The sequence below is a fragment of the Pogona vitticeps genome, chromosome 1, assembly GCF_051106095.1.
Source record: "Pogona vitticeps strain Pit_001003342236 chromosome 1, PviZW2.1, whole genome shotgun sequence".
NCBI lineage: Eukaryota > Metazoa > Chordata > Lepidosauria > Squamata > Agamidae > Pogona > Pogona vitticeps.
In genome coordinates, this window is record NC_135783.1 from 17,240,553 (window position 1) to 17,266,021 (window position 25,469).

General features: G+C 41.8%; 2 protein-coding genes across 6 annotated transcripts in view; one reads left to right on the forward strand and one right to left on the reverse strand.

Moving 5' to 3' along the window:
• The first annotated feature begins 205 nt into the window (after nt 1–205).
• Nucleotides 206–12,493, forward strand: GINS1 (GINS complex subunit 1). Of its 2 annotated transcripts, XM_078382850.1 has the most exons (8): nt 315–398; nt 2,817–2,852; nt 3,135–3,199; nt 4,524–4,619; nt 7,450–7,540; nt 9,244–9,360; nt 10,464–10,538; nt 11,945–12,493. In XM_078382850.1, exons 3-8 carry the CDS (start codon nt 3,165–3,167, stop codon nt 12,011–12,013), a joined length of 483 nt encoding a protein of 160 aa, XP_078238976.1. In that variant the 5' UTR covers nt 315–398; nt 2,817–2,852; nt 3,135–3,164; the 3' UTR covers nt 12,014–12,493. The 2 variants fall into 2 exon arrangements, with proteins under 2 accessions (XP_020650433.2, XP_078238976.1); XM_020794774.3 differs by lacking the exon at nt 2,817–2,852 and having other exon boundaries at nt 206–398.
• A 1,306-nt stretch (nt 12,494–13,799) lies between these two features.
• The window catches only part of NINL (ninein like), a 60,537-nt gene continuing 48,867 nt past the window's right edge, over nt 13,800–25,469 (reverse strand). For all 4 annotated transcript variants that reach the window (XM_020794771.3, XM_020794773.3, XM_078382827.1 and 1 more), the window contains 5 exons: nt 24,081–24,365; nt 22,772–22,885; nt 21,828–22,040; nt 20,901–21,014; nt 13,800–14,496 (listed from right to left, as the gene is read on the reverse strand). In XM_020794771.3, coding sequence (XP_020650430.3) covers nt 14,311–14,496; nt 20,901–21,014; nt 21,828–22,040; nt 22,772–22,885; nt 24,081–24,365 — 912 coding nt within the window. In that variant the 3' untranslated portion in view covers nt 13,800–14,310. The remainder of the gene's footprint in view (nt 14,497–20,900; nt 21,015–21,827; nt 22,041–22,771; nt 22,886–24,080; nt 24,366–25,469) is intronic.

A 25,469-nucleotide genomic window follows, 5' to 3' on the forward strand; every position in this document is an offset into this window, starting at 1 on the left:
TCAGCCAGTGTTGGTTTGCAACAGTCAAGTCACATATTTCGACCCCCCCCCCCCGGCCATGAACCGGACTCGCATGCACCAAACGCTGCCACATTTCAGTGGGAACCGATAAACATTAGAGCCCGAAAAACCCACAACAACCAAACGTTAGATAAGTTTGTCCCTTCCCTCTTTCCGTACAAAGCACTAGAGGCGGGGCTTCTCCTTTCGCACGAGGGCGTCCCGTCTTCCTATTGGCGGCGCGGGTTTGGCTGGCGCGAGCCGCGGGAAAAAAAAAGGTCCCGTCGCTTGGCCGGGGTCGCTTATTCTTCGGACCTTCCGTCATGTTCTGCGAGAAAGCGGCCGAGCTTGTCCGGGAGCTACATCGAGCCAGTGACGGGCAGCTGCCTGCCTTCAATGTGAGCCTTGGTCCGCGCGGTTCGCCTTTCCTAGTTCACGGAAGGATTGTGTGTATGCGAAAGAGACGTGCGCGCGTGTTTGTGTGTGTGTGTGTGAAAGAGATGGAGAAACACACGGGTCTCTTTTTCTCCCTCTAGACTCGCCGCTGTTGAGGTTTCCTTTGCGGCCAGACTGAGTGCGTGTGTGTCTCCTTAAAACATTTATACCCCTTTCCGTACGTCCAGCAAGTTGCCAACTCACCTCTAGTGCGAGAACAAAAATCACATGAATGACGCCCATGCTAACGCGCTTTCAATCCCAGTTTTGGTAGGAACTAGGGATATAAATCAAATAAACGGATAAATAAATGTAGTGCTAGAATTATTCAATTTCAGGCTTACTAGACCTTCCTTTTGGCAGACTCATAGATTTGGGAAGCGTCCCCAGGATTCCTGATTCTAACCTCTTGCCAAGGCAAGAAAGGCAGCAAGGTGTAACAATAAAGCTTGGAAAACTCCATTTCGGACTAAGACTCCCATAATCCCCCAGCACCTATTTAATGTTATGGCTTCATGACTCTGCTTGGAGGCAGCTCTGCTAATTAATAGGTTTTAGATGTTTGTGAATCTTCTAGAACCAAGCATTCCTGCAACTGCAAATGAAGAAGTTCTAAAAAGTCCACAATGAAATAAATACGTTAGGCTTTAGAGTGCCAAAATATATTTCACTTGCCCCCCACCTTGCCATTTAATTTTGCCAGAATGTGGAGACAAACTAGAACAAGCTGGAATTTTTAGCATGTATATGTTACTGAAACACCAACGTCTGCATTGGCTCGGGCATGTCGTGAGAATGGCTGATGGTCGGATTACAAAAGATCTCCTGTATGGAGAAATTAGTGCAGGGAAGTCGCCCCAGAGGGAAACCACAGGTGCGATACGAGGATATCTGCAAGCGGGATGTGAAGACCTTAGGAATGGACCTCAACAGATGGGAAACCCTGACATCTGAGCGTTCAGCCTGGAGGCAGGCGTTGCATCACGGCTGCTCCCAATTTGAAGAGACCCTTGTCCAGCAGGCCGAGGCAAAGAGGCAGCCCCGAAACCGGCAAAATCGGGACAGACTGTATTTGTCTTCAGTGTGGAAAGGATTGTCACTCTCGAATTGGCCTTCTCAGCCACACTAGACGCTGTTCCAAGACCTCTATTCAGAGCACGTTACCATAGTCTCTTGAGACTGAAGGATGCCTACAAGATGAGACAGACTACCATGGCTACTTCTTTGGAAAATTTACCCCTGAACCTTTTGTTTACACACCTGTGGGATCTTGTTGAGTTGTGTATTACTTATGTCTTGGGAGTGAAATTGGGGAGGCCAACATATTGACTGCATGTTTTGCTTTCTGTCTTCTGTAAGTGCTGGAGACTTCCTATTTTTAAAAAAAGGCTTAAAATCCAGGCCACCTGATGGCCTAAATGGGCCCCAGGTGGCATGTCTAAAATCCAGGCAAAACCTGGGCTGCTAGCTAATACAGCAGTTCTATTTATGCTTCTTGGCTTTTCCCTTCAGAGTAAGTATCCAGGCTATGTGCTTGGTCAGCCTCTCTTCTTTTTTACCTGCTGGGTTAGGTATCTGGACTGTGCACCTCTTTGGCTGCATGCATTCGTAATACTTAGAGGTAGTTGTCTGGTTTTCACTGGATTTACTTCCTTGGCATTTACTTTTTGAGACTTTAGAATATACCTGAGATACATATCATTATGCATCCATCTTTAGATTTTAGTCTTTTTGCCCTCAACAGAGAATAGCAATAAATACTGTCAGCAAAACTGTACATTTGTTTCTATGCCTTGTTTTGGTTATAACAGTTGGGGAAGCAAATAGAATGCCCCTCAGCCCCCAGTTTTCCTCGGCTACGGTAGATATGTTCATCAGGATGGAGCTACAGAACTTTCCCTCTATTGCTGTGAAGCAGGACATCCAGATCCTAAACAGTCCTTGAGAATTGCTAATTAGCAGTATCAATACTACTTGGACAACTTAGCTCATTGGCCTGTGTTCCCAGGATGGAATTTTGTTCCATTCTCCACCCAAAGGCTGAAATGCTAAGCATGTTTGCTTGGATATACCTGTAAATCCCATGTAATTCTGTGGGATTTATTATGGAGGTTTTCCACTCAAACTATCATTTTTATTTTTGTAAGGGAATATTATATTTACAGCTTGAAGGACTACCATAGGAAGTATATGTCTACACAGAACTGGGCACGCTCTCTACCCATACTGTGCTGATGGATCCAGAACAGGGGGAGAGAAACAGAAGAGTATTCTGACGTCTGTTGATTCAAAATGTGTTGCTCTTCTCAAGTTTTGTTGGAAAAAGTCTAGTGCTGTCCTCCCTGTATCTAACCTGAGTCCATTTTCCATTATTCTTCCAGTCTCATTGCACCTCTGTCCCTTGAATCACTGAGTAGGTAGTTAAAAGGAGAAGTATCAGCAGAGTCCAAAGCTGCAGAATATTGATGAAAAACAATTCTGGGGACTTTTTTAAAGGAGTGGAAATTTTGACTAGAATATAGATCACAGTGTACATTAAGATGGGGATTTAGCCAATGTTTTCCTTTTAAGTAAAAACCGCTTCAGATTTTGTATAACATAGCTGAATTTTGTTGTTATTGAAACTTTTCCTTAAATTTGGTAGAATGGTAGTTTTAAATGCTTGACACTTGATGAAGTGATTGCCTTTTATTTTACAGGAGGATGGAGTAAGACAGGTGCTTGAGGAAATGAAATCACTGTATGAACAGAATCAGGCTGATGTGTAAGTAAGCCTCGCTCAAAAATAATTAATAAATTATTCAGACTGAGGCATCTTAATGACATTTGATAAAATAAGTTCCAGGTGCCCAAATGCTTCCCAGTCTCTTCAGTTCCTTTGTACCTTCCTGATAAAGAAAATCCATTTTAGTTGCAAGTTATATAATTGCCAACTTGTTCACTTTCCCCTCTCCCCTTCCAGTTTTTTTTATTATTTGTTTTAATAATATAAGTTGCCTTGAGTCCTCTAGATGAGAAAAATGAGTTAAAATATTTTAAATATAAATAAATAAACAAAAAGGAAGAAAGTGTGCTACTTTTTCCTTTCTAACATAACAGTATGTATGTGCCAGAGAACATGTCAGTTTTGTTGCTTTTTCTTTGTGATTTAGAGAATGTAGAAAGCACAGGTTTAGAGGATTTGGGGCAGGACTAAAAAGCAGGCAAATGCAAATGGATCCACTGTGAGTTGCACTCCGAAAGTCAGGTTTCTCCACTTAATTTGCTTCAGCTCACCACACTGAAATCAGCAAATGGGGGGGAGGAAATAGCTTTGTTTGCAGCTTTTTAAGGTAGCTGTGCTCTGGCAGTCATGATTTGCAGGAGGTACAGTAAGAGCAGAGCTACTTAATAATCTGGAAACAAGGCTAACAGATAACTTCCCCCCCTCTCTGTGTGAATGCCTCACCTTTATTAAAGAATCACTTAGCTACCCTAGCACTAAGGCAGCAAGCATTTAAAAAAAGAAGGGAAGAGCAATACAAACAGATACAGGCACCAGTTTGAGAAGGAGAGGATTCATATAACAGTTTCTCCACTCCCTTACCCCTCTGGCCGCTGCTGTAGCCAGCAGGACTGGCTTCAAGTAGAAATATAAACACATCAGCTTCAGCAGTCATACCAACTAAACTGATGTGAATGCATTCAGTTCAAAAAAAGAAAAAGCCCCAGCAGCAGAGGAGAAATTACACATTGTGGGGGAGAACGCTGAGCTAATTCACATTTATTTTTATGTCATGAAATCAGTGGAATATAATGCGATCTGCTGTCCCAATCCTGGTGCCTTTCCTGCATTATTTATCAATGTAGTCACCCCCTTAGCGGGAATGTGGTTTGATCTCCTGTAGATCGCCTTTTTTGAGATCACAGAGAAATTACAAATCATTTTTGTGTCAGATAAAATTCATAAAGCAAGACTAATAATACAGCAGATACTGGGCTTGCTGATATATGACTAAGATTGTCCTCCCTGCATTTATCCATAATAAATATATTACAGTTTCTTCCTTATAAAGCGTATGTAATATAGCTTGTCCTTCTGTTACCAGAAATGAAGCTAAATCAGGACACAGTGAACTGATTCCAACGATCAAATTTCGCCACTGCTCTCTTCTGAGAAATCGACGATGCACTATTGCATACCTGTAAGTTTTTATTGGTCATCTACAGAATTGTTCCTGATTCTTCCAGGAACGGAGTCCTTCACTTCAGGGACAGATCTGTTTATTCAGGGACAGGAGTTGCTGATGGTTGTTGTTGTTTAGTCATTAAGTTGTGTCCGACTCTTCACGACCCCATGGACCAGAGCACGGAGGCCCTCTGTCTTCCACTGCCTCCCAGAGTTGGGACAAATCCAGGGTTTCTTAATATCGAATTTATCATGTAATGACATTTTGAATCATTGCTGTTCGATACCATCTTACTAGCAGAAAGCAGCAATGACTTGAAATGACTTTTAATGAAAATAAAAGAAAAAAAAGTGCCAAAGCAGGACTGCAGTGGAACATTTAAGAAGAGAGAAATTATGACTACAAAAGAACTATGCAAATTTAGTGTTGACAATGAAGAAATTGAAATAGATTTTGTATAACTTGATTCAACCATCAATCCAAATTAAGAGTGCAGCCACAAGATCAGAAAAAGACTGAGATTCAGAAGGCAATGAAGAAATTAGAACAGATTATCAAGGATGTAAGGATGTGTCATTGGAGACCAAGACCAAGATCATCTACACTTTTGTATTTCTGATCACCATGTATGGGTGTAAAAGGTGAACTATAAAGAATGCTGACAGGAAAAAAATTGATTTGTTTGAAACGTGCTGGAAGAGAGCTTTGCAGATGCCCTTGATGGCCAGAAAGACAAGCAAGTGGGTCCTAAATCAAATCAAGCCTGAACTAGCTCAGGAGGCAGAAAATGTTGAAACTGAGACTTTCCTACATTGGGCCCATGGTGAGAAGACAGGATTCTCTGCAAAAGACAGTAATGCTGGGCAAGGTGGAAGGCAGCAGGAAAAGAGGAAAATGTGAGATGGACTGATTCCCTAAAGGAAGCCATAGGGTTGAGTTTACAAGAGCTGAGCAGCTTCAGTTGAGGACCAGACATTTTGGAGATCATTCATAGATTCATCATAAATTGGGGGCAACTTGATAGCACATAACAACAACAGTATTCTGCAAAGTGATATAATTAGTCATGGGCTTCGTCTGCTTAGGTACATCTGAATAGCTTATTACTGATGAGTAGGGGGAACATTTCTATGATATTTCAAATGTAACCTACATTTGAACTCATAAGCAAGTTCGAACATGTTTATGAGTAATCTGGCCTTTCTCGCTAGATTATTCATGAACATGTTCAAACCCACCCATAAATGCAAACATATGTTGCAGAAAAATATGTGATATGGAAATAAATCCTCCTCCGATTACTGACATACGTGTGCAGATGTACACACAAATACGGAAGGGCTTGATCAGCAATTCAGTGAAGAACGCTGACATCTGGGATTAGACTACCTTGCTGATCTTGTTGTGCATTCACATTCATGACTTGCAGAAACAGTTTAAATAGCCCCAGGCAGGGAGGTGCAAGCCTGAAGCACCAGATTCCTGAGTTAGAGATGTTCCGCATATTCCAAACAGTTTTAATTGTACTGCACTATTGGTTTTTTGTATAAGAAACAGGCTGTGTAATCTAGAAGCAGTCAGAATTTTTTCTGCTGGTTTCTTCCTTTCTCATTTCACCTGCCTATAGTTCACTCTTTTCTTTTCTTTATTAGTTTCTGAGTTTTTAAAAAAAGAATTCCATACAGAAATACATTGTTTTGTATTCATTTCTTTAAAAATACATACAGTGGTGCCCCGCTTGACAGTGATAATGTGTTCCAGTAAAATCGCTGTTAAGCGAAATCGTTGTCAAGTGAAAAAAAATCCCCATTGGAATGCATTGAAAACTGGTCATTGTGTTCCAATGGGGGAAATACCTCATTGTCCAGCGAAGATTGCCCATAGAGAACCGCCGATCAGCTGTTCTAATTCATTGTAATGCGACGCTTCCGTCTGGAAAGCAGCCATTTTGAGAAGGGAGGGAAGCCATTTTGCGGAGCCGGAAAAAACATCGTTTTGCGAACAAACGGTTCATGAAGCAGGCTCCTAATCAACGTAAAGTGGATTTCCCCCATTGGAACCATTGTGTTGCGATCGCAATAGCAATCGCAAAAATGTCATCGTCAAGCGATTTCGACGTCATGCCGGGTAAGCATCTAGCAGGGCACCACTGTACCATGTTTCCCTGAAAATAAGACAGAGTCTTATATTAATTTTTGCTCTAAAAAGCGCATTAGGACTTATTTTCAGGGGATGTTTTGTTTTTTTCATGTACAACAATCTATATTCAAATACAGTCATGACATTTGTTGGTTGCTGCACAATGGTGGAGGGCAGGGTTTCACTTAACTGGCGCTTATTTTTGGGATAGGGCTTGCATTACGAGCATCCTGAAAAATCATACTAGGGCTTATTTTCAGGTTAGGTCTTATTTTTGGGGAAACAGGGTATTTTTGTATGCATTTTCCCCCAATGTGTATTTTGCAGTTTTTTTCCTGACACATGGTTTATGTGCTTGTGTGCACTTTTCCCTAAAGATACTGTTGTGTGGTGTTTCTTCCCCCCCCCCCCAACTGTACAGCAAAATCTGGAGACAGGCGAACATAAAAGAACCAAAGGGTTCACACAGTGAGTCAAGAAATGCCAATTCAAACCAAAACGCAAACTGAATGATGTTGTCCCGGCTCCCTTGCATAGTCATCCTAACTTCAGAACAACACTTTCCTTTGTGCAGTATGAATTAAGAAGTTAACAATAAGGTTACAAGAACTTTCTGATTAAGATAATTTCATTATTCATTAAGGTATTAAATCATGTGTTTTTCTGAATATGAATATGTTTGTTACGTTGTATTTTCCCCCTACAGATATGATCGCCTGCTTCGCATCCGAGCACTTAGATGGGAATATGGTAGTGTCCTGCCTAATACTGTTCGCTTTCACATGTCAGCTGATGAAGTAAGCTCGTTTTCTTATATTTATAGTTTCAAGGACACTGAACATTGTGGAAAGACAAGAAGGAAGAGAGAGTATTAAGTAACTGGGCTATTGCCTGTGTTCTTATAGACACGTGGGAGAGGAGCCTGTTCCAGAATACGTGCTTTAGATATGGAAAGTTGTTGCCAAAAAGAAAGATGTATTTTTACTTTTAAAAAGTATAGCAAATATGCTTTAATACTTTCAGATTTAACCCATAGTAATTAAAGATCATGACACTGAACACTTTTTCATTCTAACAAGTAGCATTTAGTAGCAGCCATTTCACCAATATTGCCATGGATCTGCTGTGAATAGGTTGGAATAGCGGAATATAAAGGGATTGTAATGTATTATTATAGAATGTCTCTGTTGGTAATCAGATATTTTACCATTGAGTTCTCACAATTCTTTTAAATAAACCAGCTACTGTCTATGTTTAGAAATAATTCAGAGACAGGAACCCTTGCTGATTTACAGCAAATCATGTACTGATCCTGTTCTACATTCTGTTTTTCTGTGTCTTAACGGTTATCCTAAGCTCCAGTGAAGAGATAGTGAAGCCTAGGAAGTGTAACAATTCATTAATTCAACATGTAACATAAAAACATTTCACAGAATCCCTGAAATACACAGGTCCTCCTTTGCAGGGGTCAGTGAGGAAAGGATTCCCTGTGGAGAGTTTAGAGACAGAAGCTAGATCATTTTCATAACTGTATATTCTGAGATTGGCTAATGGTCGGATTTCAAAAGATCTCCTCTATGGAGAATTAGTGCAGGGAAATTGCCCCAGAGGGAGACCACAGCTGCGACACAAGGATATAGTGGACCCTCGACTTACAGACTTTTTGAGTTACAGACTTCTCTGGCTGCAAAATTTAGATTTGACTTGCAGCCGGAGAATCGACATACAGACCAGAAAAAAACCAAAATTGAACAAAACAAAAACGGCTGGTTACGGATTAATCTGTTTTCAGTGCATTGTAGGTCAATGGAAAATCGACCTACGGACTTTTCGACCTGCAGCCACCGTTCCAATACGAATTACTGTAATTCCGTAAGTGGAGGGTCCACTGTATCTGCAAGCGGGATCTTAGGAATGGACCTCAACAGATGGAAAGCCTTGACCTCTGAAGGTTCAGCCTGGAGGCAGGCGGTGCACCATGGCCTCTTCCAATTTGAAGAGACCCTTGTCCAGCAGGCCGAGGCAAAGAGGCCGCCCCAAAACCAGCAAAACCAGGGAGCTGGACAGGGGACAGACTGTATTTGTCTTCAGTGTGGAAGGGCTTGTCACTCTCGAATTGGCCTTCTCAGCCAATTCGAGAGTGACAATCCCTTCCACACTGAAGACAAATGTTCCAAGACCTCCATACAGAGCACGTTACCATAGTCTCTCGAGATTGAAGGATGCCTACTCCTTCTGATTAAATAGATGATAGTCACTTTTTAATTCTGCAGATTTACTGAGATATAAAAATGTACTGAATTTCAGCATGCCTGCTTTTCAGTACTTACTTTTACAGATAGGACTAGATATTAGGGATGGTATTGTAGGTATATTTTTGAGAAGGCAGCCTTTAGTTGCCTCTTTTCTGGTACAATTAATTTTTAACGGTTCTTGTTTTAAGCATTTGAAACAGCATTTAAACTTCAGGACTAATTAAAGAAACATTTTACATCTTCAGATGGTATGGTTCAACCAATATAAAAAATCTTTGGCTACCTATATGAGATCTCTAGGAGGAGGAGATGGCCTGGACCTTACGCAAGACATTAAACCTCCTAAAAGTTTGTACATTGAGGTAAGTAAAATTGACCTAACAGCTGTGTGGTGTTTAATTTTCATTAAAAGCTGATTCTTCTTTAATAGACATTGTAGCTACTTGTAGCCAACAGTATAAATGCTATTCAGAGATTTTTGTTAGATTTTCCATTAACATAATTTTACGTCCTGTATTACAGGTGAAAACAAAATAAAAAGCTAAAAAAAGAGAAAAAACATGGTGACACCATAAAGACTCTTATGTCTGATGAAGTGAACTTATCCACAAATTCATATTAAAAATATAAAAGCTATTCTTTAACGGGGCCTCCATGTTCCTGTCTTTTTTTACTTTTTATTATATTTTCACCTGTAATCCTTGCACAGAATTAACAGGGCTGCTCCTTCTGCAGTTACATTCTGTAGTTCAGCAAAACCGAAGTCCACTTACTGAAGTACAAATAAATGTATGTTTACCAAAAACAAGGGAGAGAACGTCAATACATCAGACCTGAACAGTTAAAAACCTACCACCTGGGACACACCTGATTTTGTCTGATTTGGGAAACTAAAGCCAGTTTGGGTCTGGTTAGTATCTGGATGAGAAGCCATTAAGCCAGGATAGGAAAGGAAGAATCTAGTTGGAAATACAAGAGACCTACTGCAAAACAAGGCTGACAGAACTGGGCTGGACGAAAAATGGTGCTTTAGCGCAGTAGAAGAGTAGCCTATTTGAATCAATGGCATTTAGAGAGTAGTTGACTGGCATTGATTCATTGACCTTACTTTGGTGCAATTTGCCATGCCAAGCAACAGGATTTTGGTCATTATAAGGTCATTCTGTTATTCCTAACAGAAACCATTGTTTGTGTTCCTATTGTTGTCTGGAGATACACTTTCATATGATTACGATGGAGACAAAATAAAAATTCTTTTAAGTAAGTGGGAAAACAGCATTCAATATTGTTTATAGCAAGAACTTTGGAAAAGATAGTATCTTCATCAGGGTGAGTTTCTTGGTTCTGTGGTTTAATTATGCTACCAGCAATATAGCCAGTATAGTGAAATGATGATACAAATTTATGCTCAAGATTTTAAATGTACGACTAGCTAATTTCTCTTAGCTGCTATTTCTTTCTTCAGGTGCGGTGCTTAAAAGACTATGGAGAATTTGAAATTGATGATGGCACAACAATTCTGTTGAAGAAGAATAGCCAGGTATTTATAGTAAGATTGCAAATAACAGGCATCACTTCAGTATCCTATTGTTTAAAAAAATACAGTGTTTCCTAGAAAATAAGACAAGGCTTTACAGTGGTGCCTTGCTTGACGACGTTAATCCGTTCCAGCGACATCACTGTAGAACGAAATCGTCGTCAAGTGAAAGTAAAAAGCCCATTGAAACGCATTGAAAATCGCTCAGTGCATTCCAATGGGCGAAATACCTCAGCGTCCAGCGAAGATCCTCCATAGGGCGGCCATTTTCTGGTGCCTGTAATGCGAGGAATCCATCCTAAGCACAGCGGGGAGCCATTTTAAACAGCGGGTGGCCATTTTGAAACCCAACAGTCAGCTGTTTTCTGATCGTCGTAAAGCGAAAAATTGATTTCCCAAAGCAGGGAACCGATCATCGTGAAGCAGATTTTCCCCATTTAATTATTGTTTTGTGATTGCAATAGCGATTGCAAAAAAGGCATCGTAAAGCGATTTCATCTTTAAACGGGGTAATCGTTAAGCGGGGCACCACTGTATATTAATTTTTGCTCCAAAAATGCATTAGGGCTTATTTCCAGGGGATGTTTTATTTTTTTCATGAACAACAATCTACAGTTATGTCATCTTCTGGTTGCTGCATAAGGGTGGAGGACGGGGTTTCACTTAACTGGGGCTTATTTTTGGGGTAGGGCTTATATTACGAGCATCCTGAAAAATCATACTAGGGCTTCTTTTCAGGTTAGGTCTTATATCTTTTTTGCATTTATGTGGTAGGTGGATCATGATTTTTAAATGGAAATCTGAGATAGGGATGAATGAATCCTGGGGTTAATTTAACATTTATTCTATGAAATCTAGTAATATATATCCCTTCCTCCTTCGTTTTGACAATTTTATCTCATTTGGACCTTCTGGGTGGTCCACAAGACCAGCTGCTCTGTGTGCTTACACTGATTTTGTTATTATTTCAACAAAACACACCTTCTTTACGAGTATTACATTCCTCAGTGATCAGACACATTTCTAGTTTCGTCCAGCAGTTGTGATAATCGCTGAATTTCCACCTGAGAGAGCCTCTTCTCATTTACTTCTTCCTCTTTCTTTTGCCTTTTAAATAGGTTTTTCTGCTAATCCAGTTTCCTCTCGCAGCTATTCTATAGTATGTCTTGCCATGATTCTCCCTCTCATCAGCATTCCAATTTCTTGGCCACTTTTACCTGCTACCAAACCCCTATTTATTCTCTGCTATAGGATGTTTCCCTACATTAGATGCGATTATTCTTCCAATTTACCAATATTTAAGCTGCTGAAGCCACACTGCAGGAACCTTGGTGGTCTGTCATAGGAATGAACAAAAGAGTTAAAATGTTTGCCAAATATCTTGAGATGTTCATTTTTATTTCCTTCAGCATTTTTTACCACGCTGGAAGTGTGAACAGTTAATCAGGCAAGGAATTTTGGAGCATATCCTATCATAAACCAGATGTTAACAAGATGGATGACATCCTCATGTACTAAATATTTTAGCAGATTTTAAAATGGCTGTTGGCAGGAAAACGTGACACCGCCACCTTCTCTTCTTTTAAAAAAAACATATGAGAGATTTAAAGGCACTGTTGGGAGACTGCACAGATATGCTCTGAAGAGGATAAATGAGGTAATAGAGTTGTTATCTGTTTGAGAGGCTCTCTACCTTGAAAAAACATTAAGCATTATTTGCAGCATCAGGTGCTACTTAACTGTGTTTCAATACTTTTGTGGGGTTTTAGACACAATTTTCTGCCTTTTTTTGAATGAACAAGTATTATCAATTGACCAAATATATAACAGGAAATGTCATAAAAAAATAAGCACAATACGTTTACTGGTGTTATAGGACATTAAAATTATGTAGTCACTTTTGTAAGTCTTCATGTAACCTTAAATCCTATTAAAATATATGTAATTGTTATAGTTTATCTTTGTTCTTTTAGCTGTGTTTATTTTGCTGCTTGATCTTATACAGGTTAGCCTACGTAGTTGTGGAATGGAGGTATTGGAAGAGTTCATTTATTTATTTATTGGCCGCCTTTCTCTCAATAAGGAAACTTCAGACAGCACGTTGTAAGGAGTGAAAGGAATATTATTTAGAGATGGAGAGTCTGGCTTCTAGTTGGTAGTCTTACAGGAAAAGTCCTCCACTTTCTTTCTTTTTTTTTTAATTTGAGTGCTTGGTTATGCCACATCCAGCCACTCCACACCAAGCATACACTTTCTACCACAGTTCCTCTACAAGAACTTTCAGTTGAAAAACATATCATCCAACTGAAAATATTAGCAAGTAATTGATGGAAGGTGTTCCCTTCCTTAAGCAGCATTAAACAGGGCTTTCAGTCAGCATGTTCTTCTAGTAAAACGTTTCCGAAATTTATTCCCAGCACCTGCTGACTTATGATAGTGCCTTCAGGATTTCTTAAACGGTTCATCTTCAAAATGTTGGAAGCGAGTGGGTGAAACTCAACGTGTACTCAAGAAGATGCATCTCCTTGCATGGGGAACAGAAGAGAGAGAACTTCCTCAAGTTTCCTAGACCGTCCTTTATCTGCTCTGACCTTGATTTGACCCTAGATTTTGTTAGAGTTGCTGATGTAACTTTCTTCTTTTGCCTTTCTTGTTCCCCCAGGGAAAAGACACATTGCCTTTGTTCTTTAAAGATGAAAGTTAACATTGCTCCAGTATTGCTGCGTATGTTCTCCTCCAAATGACATGGCTGGAGCAGAATTTCCTGCTATTTCAGCTTGGGGGGGGTAGAGAAGAGGCAGTATAATAAGATTATTCTTAACCAAAGCATACATAGTTCTAGGATAAAATAAAAGGTGCATTATTAAAATATTTTGCTTTCATTGGCTGAATTGAGACATTAAAATACTATTTAAGATACAAGCAAACCGGGAAATCTAGAAAAAAACACACTCAAATATTGTGAACTGTTGACACTTACTGGTGTTTCTAAGGGGCCTGCTTAATAACTACCATGGAGTTTAGACTCAGTCCCTGTGGTTGTACATAGCACTCTCTTCTGGTTTCAGATGGCTACTGGTTGGAGATTGGAGAGAGCTACACAAACATCATTGTCTTCCCCCCACCCTCTGGGTAAATGGAGCAACACCGAAACCATATATCTTGCCTTCATATAGACTCCAATTACAAACATGCTTTTCCATTACCCTAAGACAGGCATATGTTCAGTAGAGACACACAGATAAAATCTAATGAAGCAGTACAAGCAATATAAATAGCATTTAATAAAAACTATTGCTTAAAGCAAAAAAAAAAAGCACAGCAGATTCTTTTCATTTAGAGCAGATTTGTCCATATATAGAATGCGATTTGAAGAATGAATATTACACACTTATAGAAAACTGTACACATATACATAATATAAACCAGTGTATAGACAAATGGGAGGCCAGGGAGAGTATTGTTTTTCACAATAACTATGCTCTTAGTTCAACCAGAGCTGACATGTTTGCTTCTGGGAAAATAATCCGTAAGGCACTAAAATTGCTAGATTTTCCATTGGAAAAATAAGGTAAGTGGGCGTCTAATTTTTTGCTAGTAGATTTCAAATGTCTCCCTGAGATGCTTTTCCCCTGCTAGTTACTGTGCCTTCTGGAAGAGGTTCTTCACCAGCATTACCAACTTCCAGAATACAGCAAAGCTGGCCAACAATGAAATGTCTTTAGTTGTGATTGTCTATTCCAGTTCAACAGAACATAATTCAAAAACATTAAATTTATTGGGATGCCAGAGTAACTTCTCTAATTAATTTGTTCAGGGATGAAATTTTCTCCTCCAGAATTGAGTTCCTGTTTTCTGTGCTCTTCTGCTTTTGTTCTGCAACCTGCAAGGTTTTCATCAGGTGTGCATTTTCCACGTACATCTCCTTTAGCAGTAGGTTAGACCTGGCATTTTTTTCAAACTGGAAAGGAAAATGAATACCATTCTGTTTATCACAATTCAGTTACAGAAACCAAATATGCTGCTATTATTTCATTAGAAATGCATTTCCACCCACACGTGTATTTGTTCACTCGTAACAAATTCATTTTAAAATTGGATCAGAAAGTTTGAAATTGGGGCAAGTCAGATTTTGTGGGAAGGGGCTCAACCACACTGCAGAATACTCTTGAGCTCCAGTTGTCACTATTTTGATCCATTTTCTGTGAACTACTTGACATAAAGCTCATTGCTTATTAACTGGTCATGTCTGACCGGCAGGAGCTACATCTTTTTGTGACAGTTCCACATTCTTTTGGTTTCTGGCATATGTGATTGCCTATATCAGTCTGAAGGGACAGTGGTGGGTGTGACATGGACAGTAAGTAATGTCTCCCATGGGGCTTGACTACACTGGGTGGGATGTGGTCATACAGCAGTTTTCATTTTCCTGAGAATAATTTTTTTCCTACTTTTTAAAATAGTTATGTCAAAAGTAAAACTGTAGGACATAAGTGCTGCCTTCATAATCGCTTTGTTAAATTCCTTTGAGGAAAGGGGTTGGCTGCTACAGCCTTTTAAATCAGCTGATCTCTCCCTTATGACACATGCGCGCACACAATACAGAGAGTTTAGAGTGGATCTATGCTCCACTGGCCTTGCCAGCTAGGGGAACCGATGATGCTGGGCTTCTAACACAGGCATCAGCTGCAGAATACTGCTGCAGCTTGCACAGGTGTTGACCTGCCTGCCTCATTCCATTCACAGAGGATGGAGGGTGGGTCAAACAAGATCTCCAGGGCCAGGATCACGTCAAAGGTGACGAGGTCATCCCTTTCTTCTCATCCACAGAGTAGCAGTTGGACATTAGGCACTCTTGACACTCTGTGAGCCTACTCATTCAGACCTACTGGGATATGCCACACCTTCACTAAGCTGCCACCAACCATTCCCTATAAGAAGTCACACAGACCAGGGATGGATTTTTAACAAATAAAAGAACAAGGTTTATTTACATAACACACAGGGAAAATAAAATGATCAAATGAATAAGATACAGTAACGTGGCTTAGTCTCAATCATACATACACTAGTTTGGTTCACACAGAAAGCATTTAACTAAAGCACAGACCCTGAACCTATCAGTTCTGGCTAACCCTACAGACACCTGAACCTATCAGGTTGGTACTGACTGACACACAGTAGTACCCTGTCTGACACACAGACTCCCACTCAAGCTTCTTCTCTCAGCTCTTCTCCTTCTACTCCACACACGCTCCACATATATATACAGTACAGCCCCTCCTCCTGATGTCCCGCCTTCCACTCCCCATAGGATGGAACTTTCCCTCCAAACCCATGACAGACAGGTAACATCAGTGCTGTATGTAACACCTCCCCTCTTTATAAGTTGTTTTGTAGGGGGAAAGCTAAAGTGCTTTTCACCAAAAAACAACCTGGATCCAAAACATACAAAAACAGTTATACAATGACATACAATACCATACTTACTCTAGGATAAACATATCAATTAGGCATTTAAACTTTTACCATTTACAATACATCAAGTTACCTTTATTCATACAAACCAACATGTTTAATAAACAGACACATTTGACTTTTTGTCATCAAAATATATACATAGTCCATGTTTCTTTCGCCGTCTTCATTCTTCAGGTCTTCTTGACAAGGCGTCAGCAACACAGTTCACTGACCCTCTGACCACCTTCACTTCAAAGTCATAGTCTTGCAGGTTTAAAGCCCACCTCATAAGTTTACTATTGTGGGTTTTCATTGTCTTTAACCATTGCAGTGGTGAATGGTCAGTGCACAGAATAAAATGTCTTCCCCAGATGTAAGGCTTGGCCTTCTGGATCGCGTAGACTATTGCCAGGCACTCCTTTTCCACGGTTGCCAGATGTCTCTCACCTTTCTGGAGTTTCCTACTCAGGTAGGACACTGGATGCTGGTCACCATTCTCATCCTCCTGGCAAAGAACTGCTCCTACCCCGCTGTTAGACGCATCGGTGTAGATGATGAACTCCCGGTCGAAGTCTGGAGCACGCAGCACTGGATAGTTGATGAGGGCCTCCTTCAACCTCTGGAACGCCTCCTCACAGTCGCTGGTCCATGGGATGCGGTCATCAGTCTTCTTCCTCGTCAGATCGGTCAGCGGAGTCGCTATCTCGCTAAACCTCGGGATGAACTTTCTGTAGTAGCCCACCAACCCAAGAAATGATTTGACTTTTTTCTTGGTGTTGGGTCTAGGCCAATCACGAACTGCTTCTATCTTGGCCTCTAGGGGTTTGATCACTCCTCCCCCTACTATGTGACCCAAATATTTTGTTTCTGGGATACCCAGCTGACACTTGCTCTTTTTGCAGAGCCTAGGCCAAAGCACTTCCTCCCCTGGATTAAAGTGCCTCTCCCTGCCTTCCTGGTCATCCCAAGCTTTCTTTCTGACCTTTTGAGCTTGCAGGGTCTCTGCTGCTAGCTCTAGGTTTCTCTTTAGGTCATTCCTTAAAGAGTCTATATATGTCACAACATCTTGTGGGTCATCCTGGGTGATCTGCTCCCAATTTTGTTTGATCAAATCAAGGGGCCCTTTCACCCTTCTCCCAAATAAAAGTTCAAATGGACTGAACCCGGTACTGGCTTGTGGCACTGATCGATAAGCAAACAAAAGGGATTGCAGCTTCTGGTCCCAATTGTTTGGATTCTCTGCCAAGTAAGCCCTAATCATGCGCATTAGAGTCCCATTGAACTTCTCAGTTAAACCATTACTTTCAGGGTGATAGGCAGTGGTTTCCTTGTGCTTAATTCCACAGATTTGCCATAAGCATTTCATGAGCTTCGATGTGAACGATGCGCCCAAATCTGTGATTATTTCTGAGGCAAATCCCATCCTGGACATATACCCCACCAAGGCATCTGCCACTGTGTTAGTTTCAACGTTAGTCAAGGGTATGGCTTCAGGGTACCTCGTGGCATGGTCCACAATGGTGAGAATGAACCTGTTCCCCCTCTTTGTGGCCTTGGGCAAAGGTCCCACAATATCCACCCCTATGCATTTGAACGGAGTGTCAATCACAGGCAAAGGGCACAACTTTGCTTTGGTCCTGTCACGGTTATTCCCCTGCCTCTGACACACATCACATTGTTTACAGAACTCCTTGATCTGCTTCCCTATTTCAGGCCAGTAAAAATTCTGTGTGATTCTCTGCTGTGTTTTGTTCACCCCGAAGTGCGCAGCAAACATGTCAGAGTGCCCCCTTTTTAAGATCATGGGGCGATACTTTTCAGGTACCACTAGCTGACTTCTGATCCCATCTCCCCCTTTTGAGATATTCCTCAGGGTCTCTCTATATAAAATTCCCTTTTTCTCTCGAAATCTCACTGGGGTTTCAGGTGTTAGCTGGGCGTCTGTCACCTGTTCAAAACACTTTTGGAGAGTGGCGTCTGCCTTTTGCTCTTGTCCAAATCTGCTGTCTGTGGTTAAGGTTCCCACCACAGCCTCGGAACTCCCCCCACCTGCTTCCGTCTCGGGCTCATCATTACCCCCCTGAACTGTCCCCGTGGTGGCTTGTGAGCGTGTAATCACTAGCACCCGTTTCACATGTTCAGCCAGGTCATTTCCCACGAGCACGGCTGCTGGCAGAGTCGATGAAATCGCTAGCCGCCAAACTCCCCTCCAGCCTTGAAAGTTCACAGGTATCTCCGCTACTGGCAGTGAGATCACCTGCCCCTCAATCCCTGCCACCTTTATGCTCTCATTTGGGATTATATACTCCCTAGGAATAATATCTGGATGGCCCAGGGTCACCTGGGAACAAGTATCCCTTAACCCCCGATACTGATGGTCAAGTATTCCTACGTCCACCCCTGCTGTTTCAAACAACTGTGAATCTGTTCTCACAAGTAAGCAGCGCCTGACCTCCACAAGAGGACCATTTTCCTCAGCCTGATCAGCAGATGTAACTGTTCCAGATTGAGTAGCCATGGCAACCGGCTCCCTCTGTGGCAAGGAGCTTTGCTCTTTCTGGACACAGAACACAGCTTTTGGCTTGGTTCCACTCGAATCATGAGGCACATTTCCTTTTAACTGCTTTAATTTCTCACACTCTGAGATTAGATGGCCCTTTCCTTGACAGAAATAACATTTTCTGGTGTATTTTGAGTCTTTCTCATCTTGTTTTGGTTTTCCCTCCAAAATCTGAGGTCTTGGTTTTGTGTCTGAGGGCTTCCCTTCACCATGGGTCCCTCCCCCTTGCTGGTTTCTTCCTGGCCCCTGAGAGTACTTGCTGTAGGTTTCTTTGGGTTTACCTATCGATTTCCCCTCAGCACCTAAGGGCTTTCTTATTTGGGAAATAAAATCTGCGATTTCGGCCGCTTCGGCCACAGATTTCGGTTTCCTTTCCCTCACCTGGAACTTCAGTTCCCCATGCAGGACTGAATAAAACTGTTCCAGCGCTATCAGGTCTTTGAGCTGCTGGTAGGTCTCTGTCCCCTCCTGCGATAGCCATTTCTCTAGCAGCCTCACCAGTTGGGCCCCCACTTGGGTAAAAGTCTGCTCTGGTTTCTTTGTGAGGGACCTGAATCTCTGCCTCAGCTGTTCCGCATTTATCCCATGTCTGGCAAACACCAGTTTTTTAAACTCTGCGAAATCTTTTAGCAGTTCCTCTGGCATCTCTGCATAGACTTCTGCCAGGCTGCCACTGATTAAAGATCGCATAATGGTCATCTTCTCAGTTTCCCTTACTGAGAAGTCCACAAACGCTCTTTCCACTAAGGAAAAGAACACCTCAGGGCAATCTCCCTTGTGGTATACAGGGAATTTCTTCAGGTCAGTTTTAGACAATTGGCCTCCCTCAGAATCCCTATTGTTATTATTGTTCTGATTCATCAGTTCCAATTTTCTTAATTCAAACGCCATTTTCTCTCTCTCCAATTCCATTTCAAATTGTCTTTGCCTCTCCCTTTCCTCCCTTCTTTCTTCTCTTTCCAATTGCCTCATCCTCAGTTCATGCTGTTGGGCTATGAGCATTTTCCTGAGTTCTGGGTTCTGTTCTCCCGTGCTGTCACCCTGCACTGAGCCAAATTCATCCTCAGAACCTTGGTCTACCTGGGGGTCTTTCACTTCACCCATTTCTGCCATTTGGCTTCGAGTCAAGGGCATAATCCCCCCCCCCAGAACAGGCTGCTCTCAAAAGTCAAGCCTCAAAATAAAGCGACCACTTTTTTTTTCTTTCTTTTGCCTCAGAACCAGCCTTCTATAGATTGCTGCTGTTCTTCAGCACTAACTTGCAACTGTAGCCAGCTGGAGTCTACCCCCCTCTGCTAGGCCTCTCAGCAGACAAGCTAGATCACTGCTACTTCACACAGTTTTGCCTCAGCTTTTTTCCCGCCAAAACAGGTTGCCTCAGAGCTCCCTAATCTAGTCTCCCCAGTTGGCACGTTCTTCCACTAGCGCACCTCCCCGTGAGGTACGCCTAGAAGATTACCTACGCGCCCTCAGATTGTCCCTGACTAGACCCCCCTTGCTCTGGGCACACTTGCCAAGGCTTTGCTGGACCACTGGACAACTGGACCAGTCGTATCCCACACGCTGGACACCAATCAATGTGACAACCCCAGACCTACTGGGATATGCCACACCTTCACTAAGCTGCCACCAACCATTCCCTATAAGAAGTCACACAGACCAGGGATGGATTTTTAACAAATAAAAGAACAAGGTTTATTTACATAACACACAGGGAAAATAAAATGATCAAATGAATAAGATACAGTAACGTGGCTTAGTCTCAATCATACATACACTAGTTTGGTTCACACAGAACGCATTTAACTAAAGCACAGACCCTGAACCTATCAGTTCTGGCTAACCCTACAGACACCTGAACCTATCAGGTTGGTACTGACTGACACACAGTAGTACCCTGTCTGACACACAGACTCCCACTCAAGCTTCTTCTCTCAGCTCTTCTCCTTCTACTCCACACACGCTCCACATATATATACAGTACAGCCCCTCCTCCTGATGTCCCGCCTTCCACTCCCCATAGGATGGAACTTTCCCTCCAAACCCATGACAGACAGGTAACATCAGTGCTGTATGTAACAATTAGGCACTCTTGACACTCTGTGAGCCTACTCATTCAGGCTCAAAGGCCAAAGCCAATGGAAGTGGCCCTAAAGAGATAAAACTATAGAAAGTGAACATGGACTGAGAAGACAGGAACTACTTTAGAACAACTCAGGTTCTGTATAATTTCCCAGGTTCTGTGTAATTTTAACACTAAGTAGCAGATCATGGGAACCTCAATTTCAGACCCGTTAATTCCCACTCCCTTCACAGAAAATGACGAGCCTTCCTTTCGCACTGACCTGCTCCTTAAGCTGCGTCATCTTTTCTTGAAGCAACAGTTGTGCATTCTTCAGGTTCATTTCCACTTCCCCCAACTTTTCTTCCATCAGTCGGTGTGAGTGCTCATGTTCTTCCTGAAGAAAAAAAGGGGGGGCAGCAATCAACATCATAAGACCATGGGAGTTAGTTTGAGCAGCTACTGAGCCTCGTGGCGCAGTGGTTAAAACGCTGTACTGCAGCTAAAACTGTGCTCACGACCTGGGGTTCAAATCCCAGGTAGCCGGCTCAAGGTTGACTCAGCCTTCCATCCTTCCGAGGTCAGTAAAATGAGTACCCAGCTTGCTGGGGGGGGCAATGTGTAGCCTTTATAATTAAAATTGTAAACCGCCCGGAGAGTGCTTGTAGCGCTATGGGGCGGTATATAAGTCCAATAAATAAATAAATAAATAAAATAAATACTCTTGAGCCGTTCACTCTGTTTACATCTAGGAGTCCGAAGATTTTTATTTTATTTTTTAAACAGTCATTTCAGAAGAAATAACTCAAGCCCATTTATCAAGTCATGTGTAAATCTGGAAGTGAAGCCATTCAGGAGCATTTGCTGTATTGCACTATAAAATCACAAAAGGATCAGGAACTCGAGAGTATGTTCAACAAACAGCTCAGATTTTGTTGCTGCTTGGGTAGCCATTACCAGAATATCTTTTAAACAATGCTTTCTAGTTCTCTGATTCACATACAAGGACAAATGTGGAATCTGTTGAAGTAAAATTCAGTTCTTTCTTCTTCTTCCTATTCGCCATCACAAGAGGAGAAGGTGGAAGCACACAAGCTCAAGGCTTCATGCACTTCCTGCCTAGGCACACAGCAGTAAGTGAGAGTTGAGTATTACGTCCAAATGCTCCCGCCATGAGACCTACTTATTTTGCAATATAATTCCTTCTTACCTGATACATGGCCAATTGCCATCTCATCTGCTCTGCCTGAAAACTGAGCTTGCCTTCCAACAGCCTAACTGTCTTCTGTTCTTCTGCCAATCTGTTTTCTACTTCAGCAAGGCTATCTCTGGATACAGAATTCTCCACCTGGCCCCTTAATTGCTGTAGCTCCTGCGTGTGCTGAGACTCTGACAGCTTTAAGCTTGTTTTGGCTTCCAATAACTAAAATGAAAGGGGGGGGAGGGAAATACTGTCACACCAAGAGTTACTATATTGCACAGAAAATTGTAACAAGTAATCGGCATCTGCATGTAGAAACTTAAAACACTCAAACAAGACAGTATTTTAAACTTGTACCTAGTTGGAAATGTACACGTGATGCATATCTATTAATATTTTATGTAAACAGTTTTGGAAAGCTCATTTCATTTGTTTTTTTCCAAAATTGTTTGCATACAATGTTGAAAATGCTACAGAATGCATACCAGAGTTATCTACTCTTAATTCCCTTAAGGAATGTTAAGAGGAAACAGAAAATCTGCTGGAAATGCATGAGTTTCTACTTGGGATTACAGTATTTGCAAAATACATGGAAAAAATGAATGCTATTAGGACCTCCCCTTACTACTGGTTTTTTATTCATTTGTTTCCATGCTGTATTCACACAGCTCCAAATAATTTAACACCACCATTTATTACAATTATGAACCACAATACCACTATTCCTCACCATCACCACAGCATTTTCCTCTGAAATTCTTAATCATGAGACTGTATTTTCTATGCATAGTAAATAATTTAGACACATTTCTATTATCCCGACCTCAGTCTTTCTACCCCTATCCCAGGAAGCTACCACAATGCAGAGGTCCCTGTTTGCAACAGCCAGTGTTGGTCACAGTAAGTCAGAGTCAGCTGAACCAGATTCAGCTGGAACAGCAGCATCACCTTACCTGATCCCGGAAGTCTGCCACCTCTTCTGTCAGTTGTGCTTTTGTTAACTGTAACATTTGACATTCCTTTGTCAAACACTCCAGTTCAATCTCTAGCTCTTGAAATTGGCTTGTCTGTTCAAAAAGCAAGTGAAAAAGGAGAGGGACACCAGTTGCTAAGTGATATCCTTCAGTATCAAGTCCTGCAAACTAAGCCTTGTTTGTGACAGTTTCACAACATCTGTCATTTCTTTCTGTTAGGCCTTGAAGGGAAGCTCTTGTCAAATTACATTGTGTAACAAATTTAATAGACTACTCAGTTGATAAACAAATTAAACCTATTATGCTGCTATATTTATAGGCTTAGTCTTTGGGTTTATTTAGGCAACACACATCTTCATGTGTACAAGAAAACCCACGTTTACTTAACTGCAGGCTAGCACTATACAGTACGTATATCCCAAAGCATAAAAATGTCCATAACGTTTACAATTTAAATAAGGTACACAGGTGGGTTCCTCCCCCCATTGTTACATGCTTATCCCACCTTTTCTCTGATGAGTTTGAGCCAGAGTACTTGGCTCTCTTCCTTCCCATTTATCTTCACAACAGCCCTGAGAGGTAGGCTAAGAGAATATGCCTCAAGGTCACCCGATCCATTTTATGGTGACGTCAGCATTTGAGCCTAAGTTTCCAGAGTTCTAGTCCAGCAATCTAGCCACTCCACTGACACAAGGGCACATGAGAGAGGGCAACGATCAGAAGGAAGGGTTGACCATTAAAGAGTCTTACTGAACCCTATTCTTCCACCCAGGAAACATATATATCTAGCTTCAGAAGCTTGCATGACAGAAGGAAGCAAATGCAAGACGCTACAGAATTTTTGTACATCATCTCTCAGTAGGTTGTATATTTGGAATATACAGTAGGTTGTATATTCCCTCTCTAACACAAGGCAATCCTATACGCATCACAAACATCCATGCTTACCACTGACGTTTGTGCCACACAACTCTACAACAACTCTACAATCATGATCCATATCTTTGGCCATTACATATATACTGAGCAAACAAAGATCACCCCCATGTACTACAAGAATGGAAAAACAGTGGAGTAAATGAAGAAAATTTTACTAGTCCTACACTCCAAAATGAACTGGAGATTACTGTCAACTTCATTTACCTCACTATTTTTCTAATGCTGGGTTACCTACGATGTTACCACGACTGGGTAGACATAATGTTTGCTATTTCTGCAGAGGGATTTTAAAGCATGAATCAATGTGTTGTTCTGAACAATTGAAAGTTCCTGTTTAAAACAATGCTACCTTTTCCCGAGAGGCCTTGAGCTGTCCCTCCAGCACAGCCTTTTCTTCCTGCCATGCCAACTGCTGCTGAAGATGCTCCTTTGTTAATTCAGCAGAGGCCTCCTGAAGTCGCTTGGCAACCGCAGCTTTGTGCTCTTTTTGGCTCTCCAGCTCAACAAACCTCTGATTCAGTAGAGTGATTGTATTCTGATTGGCCTTATTAAGGCTGCTTAGTTCAGAGAGTTCATGGCTCAGCTGATCAGTCCTGGCATTCAAGTGGAAGATTTCTTCTTTGTAGTGATGATTCTGAAGCAAGACATTTCAGACATTCAAAGCTGTGGCTCTCACACAGCCCAAAAAAAAAGAGAGGGGAGGGGAGTGTATTTTTAGCAGGGAGAGGAAAAGAATCATATTAAGCCCTAAGCCTAAGCATCTCATCAAACGTGTCCTACATTCTCTGTTGTGAAGAATTGTGGCCCTAAATTTCCCATTAGTGTCATACAGTCTCTCATTGGATTGTGAGAAGGGTCAGGAGGAGTAACTAAAATCAGCATCTGGGGCTGGAGGCTTTTTTTTTTTTTTGCTTTTGTTAATGCAGAGTCAACTAGATGTTTTAGAAGCACTGCAGGTAGTACACAGTGCAGCCAATTACTAGACTCCAAGATAACATCTAAGCTTTCAAAGAGACTCTCAAAGACAAACACCAATTAATATTTAAGCAATGATACTTTGCAAGATAGACAGTGCAGGGTTTTAGCATAGGAAATTAAAAGATGGGCACAAATTGCTTCATACCACAGGTGCCACACATTTCCTCCACCCCCAGCTGGCTGCCCAACTCACAAGCCTTGGTGTGCCCCGCCCCAGGTGATCCTCCATTGCCAACTTGCCAGTCTAGGCAGGTGCTCGGGGTTCTCTTCCCAGCCTCCTCTGGCAGCCAACCACTCCAACGAGGAGGCGGGACAGGGATTCTCCCTGCTCAGCCACTGTCTGCTTGGCTGCTGGAGGAGGTGGGGAAGGCAAGCGTGGGCTTCTCCCCAGACTGAAAAGCCAGCAACAGAGGAATAGCCAAGTGGCACACCTAGGCTTGTGAGTAAGGCAGGGGGGAGGAAGGAAGCGCACTGCACCTGTGGTGCCATGCCAACAGCTTTGTACAAAGTAGGACAAAACAGTAAGTGCCCATCTCTATTGAAATCCAAATTTAACTAAATGTTATTTGATAGCAAACAGGCAAATCCATGTCTCTTGGGCTAATCAATGGTCTGCTTAGTATAGGGTAGTTTCCCACGTTTCTGGCACCAGTTCTCCAGCTTGAGTCAAAGCCAGATATTTTTCCCCTCACCTGCCACCAGTCCCATGGAGATGCCGAAAATAACACATGTGATCTCCCTAGCTGCAAATCCAAACATC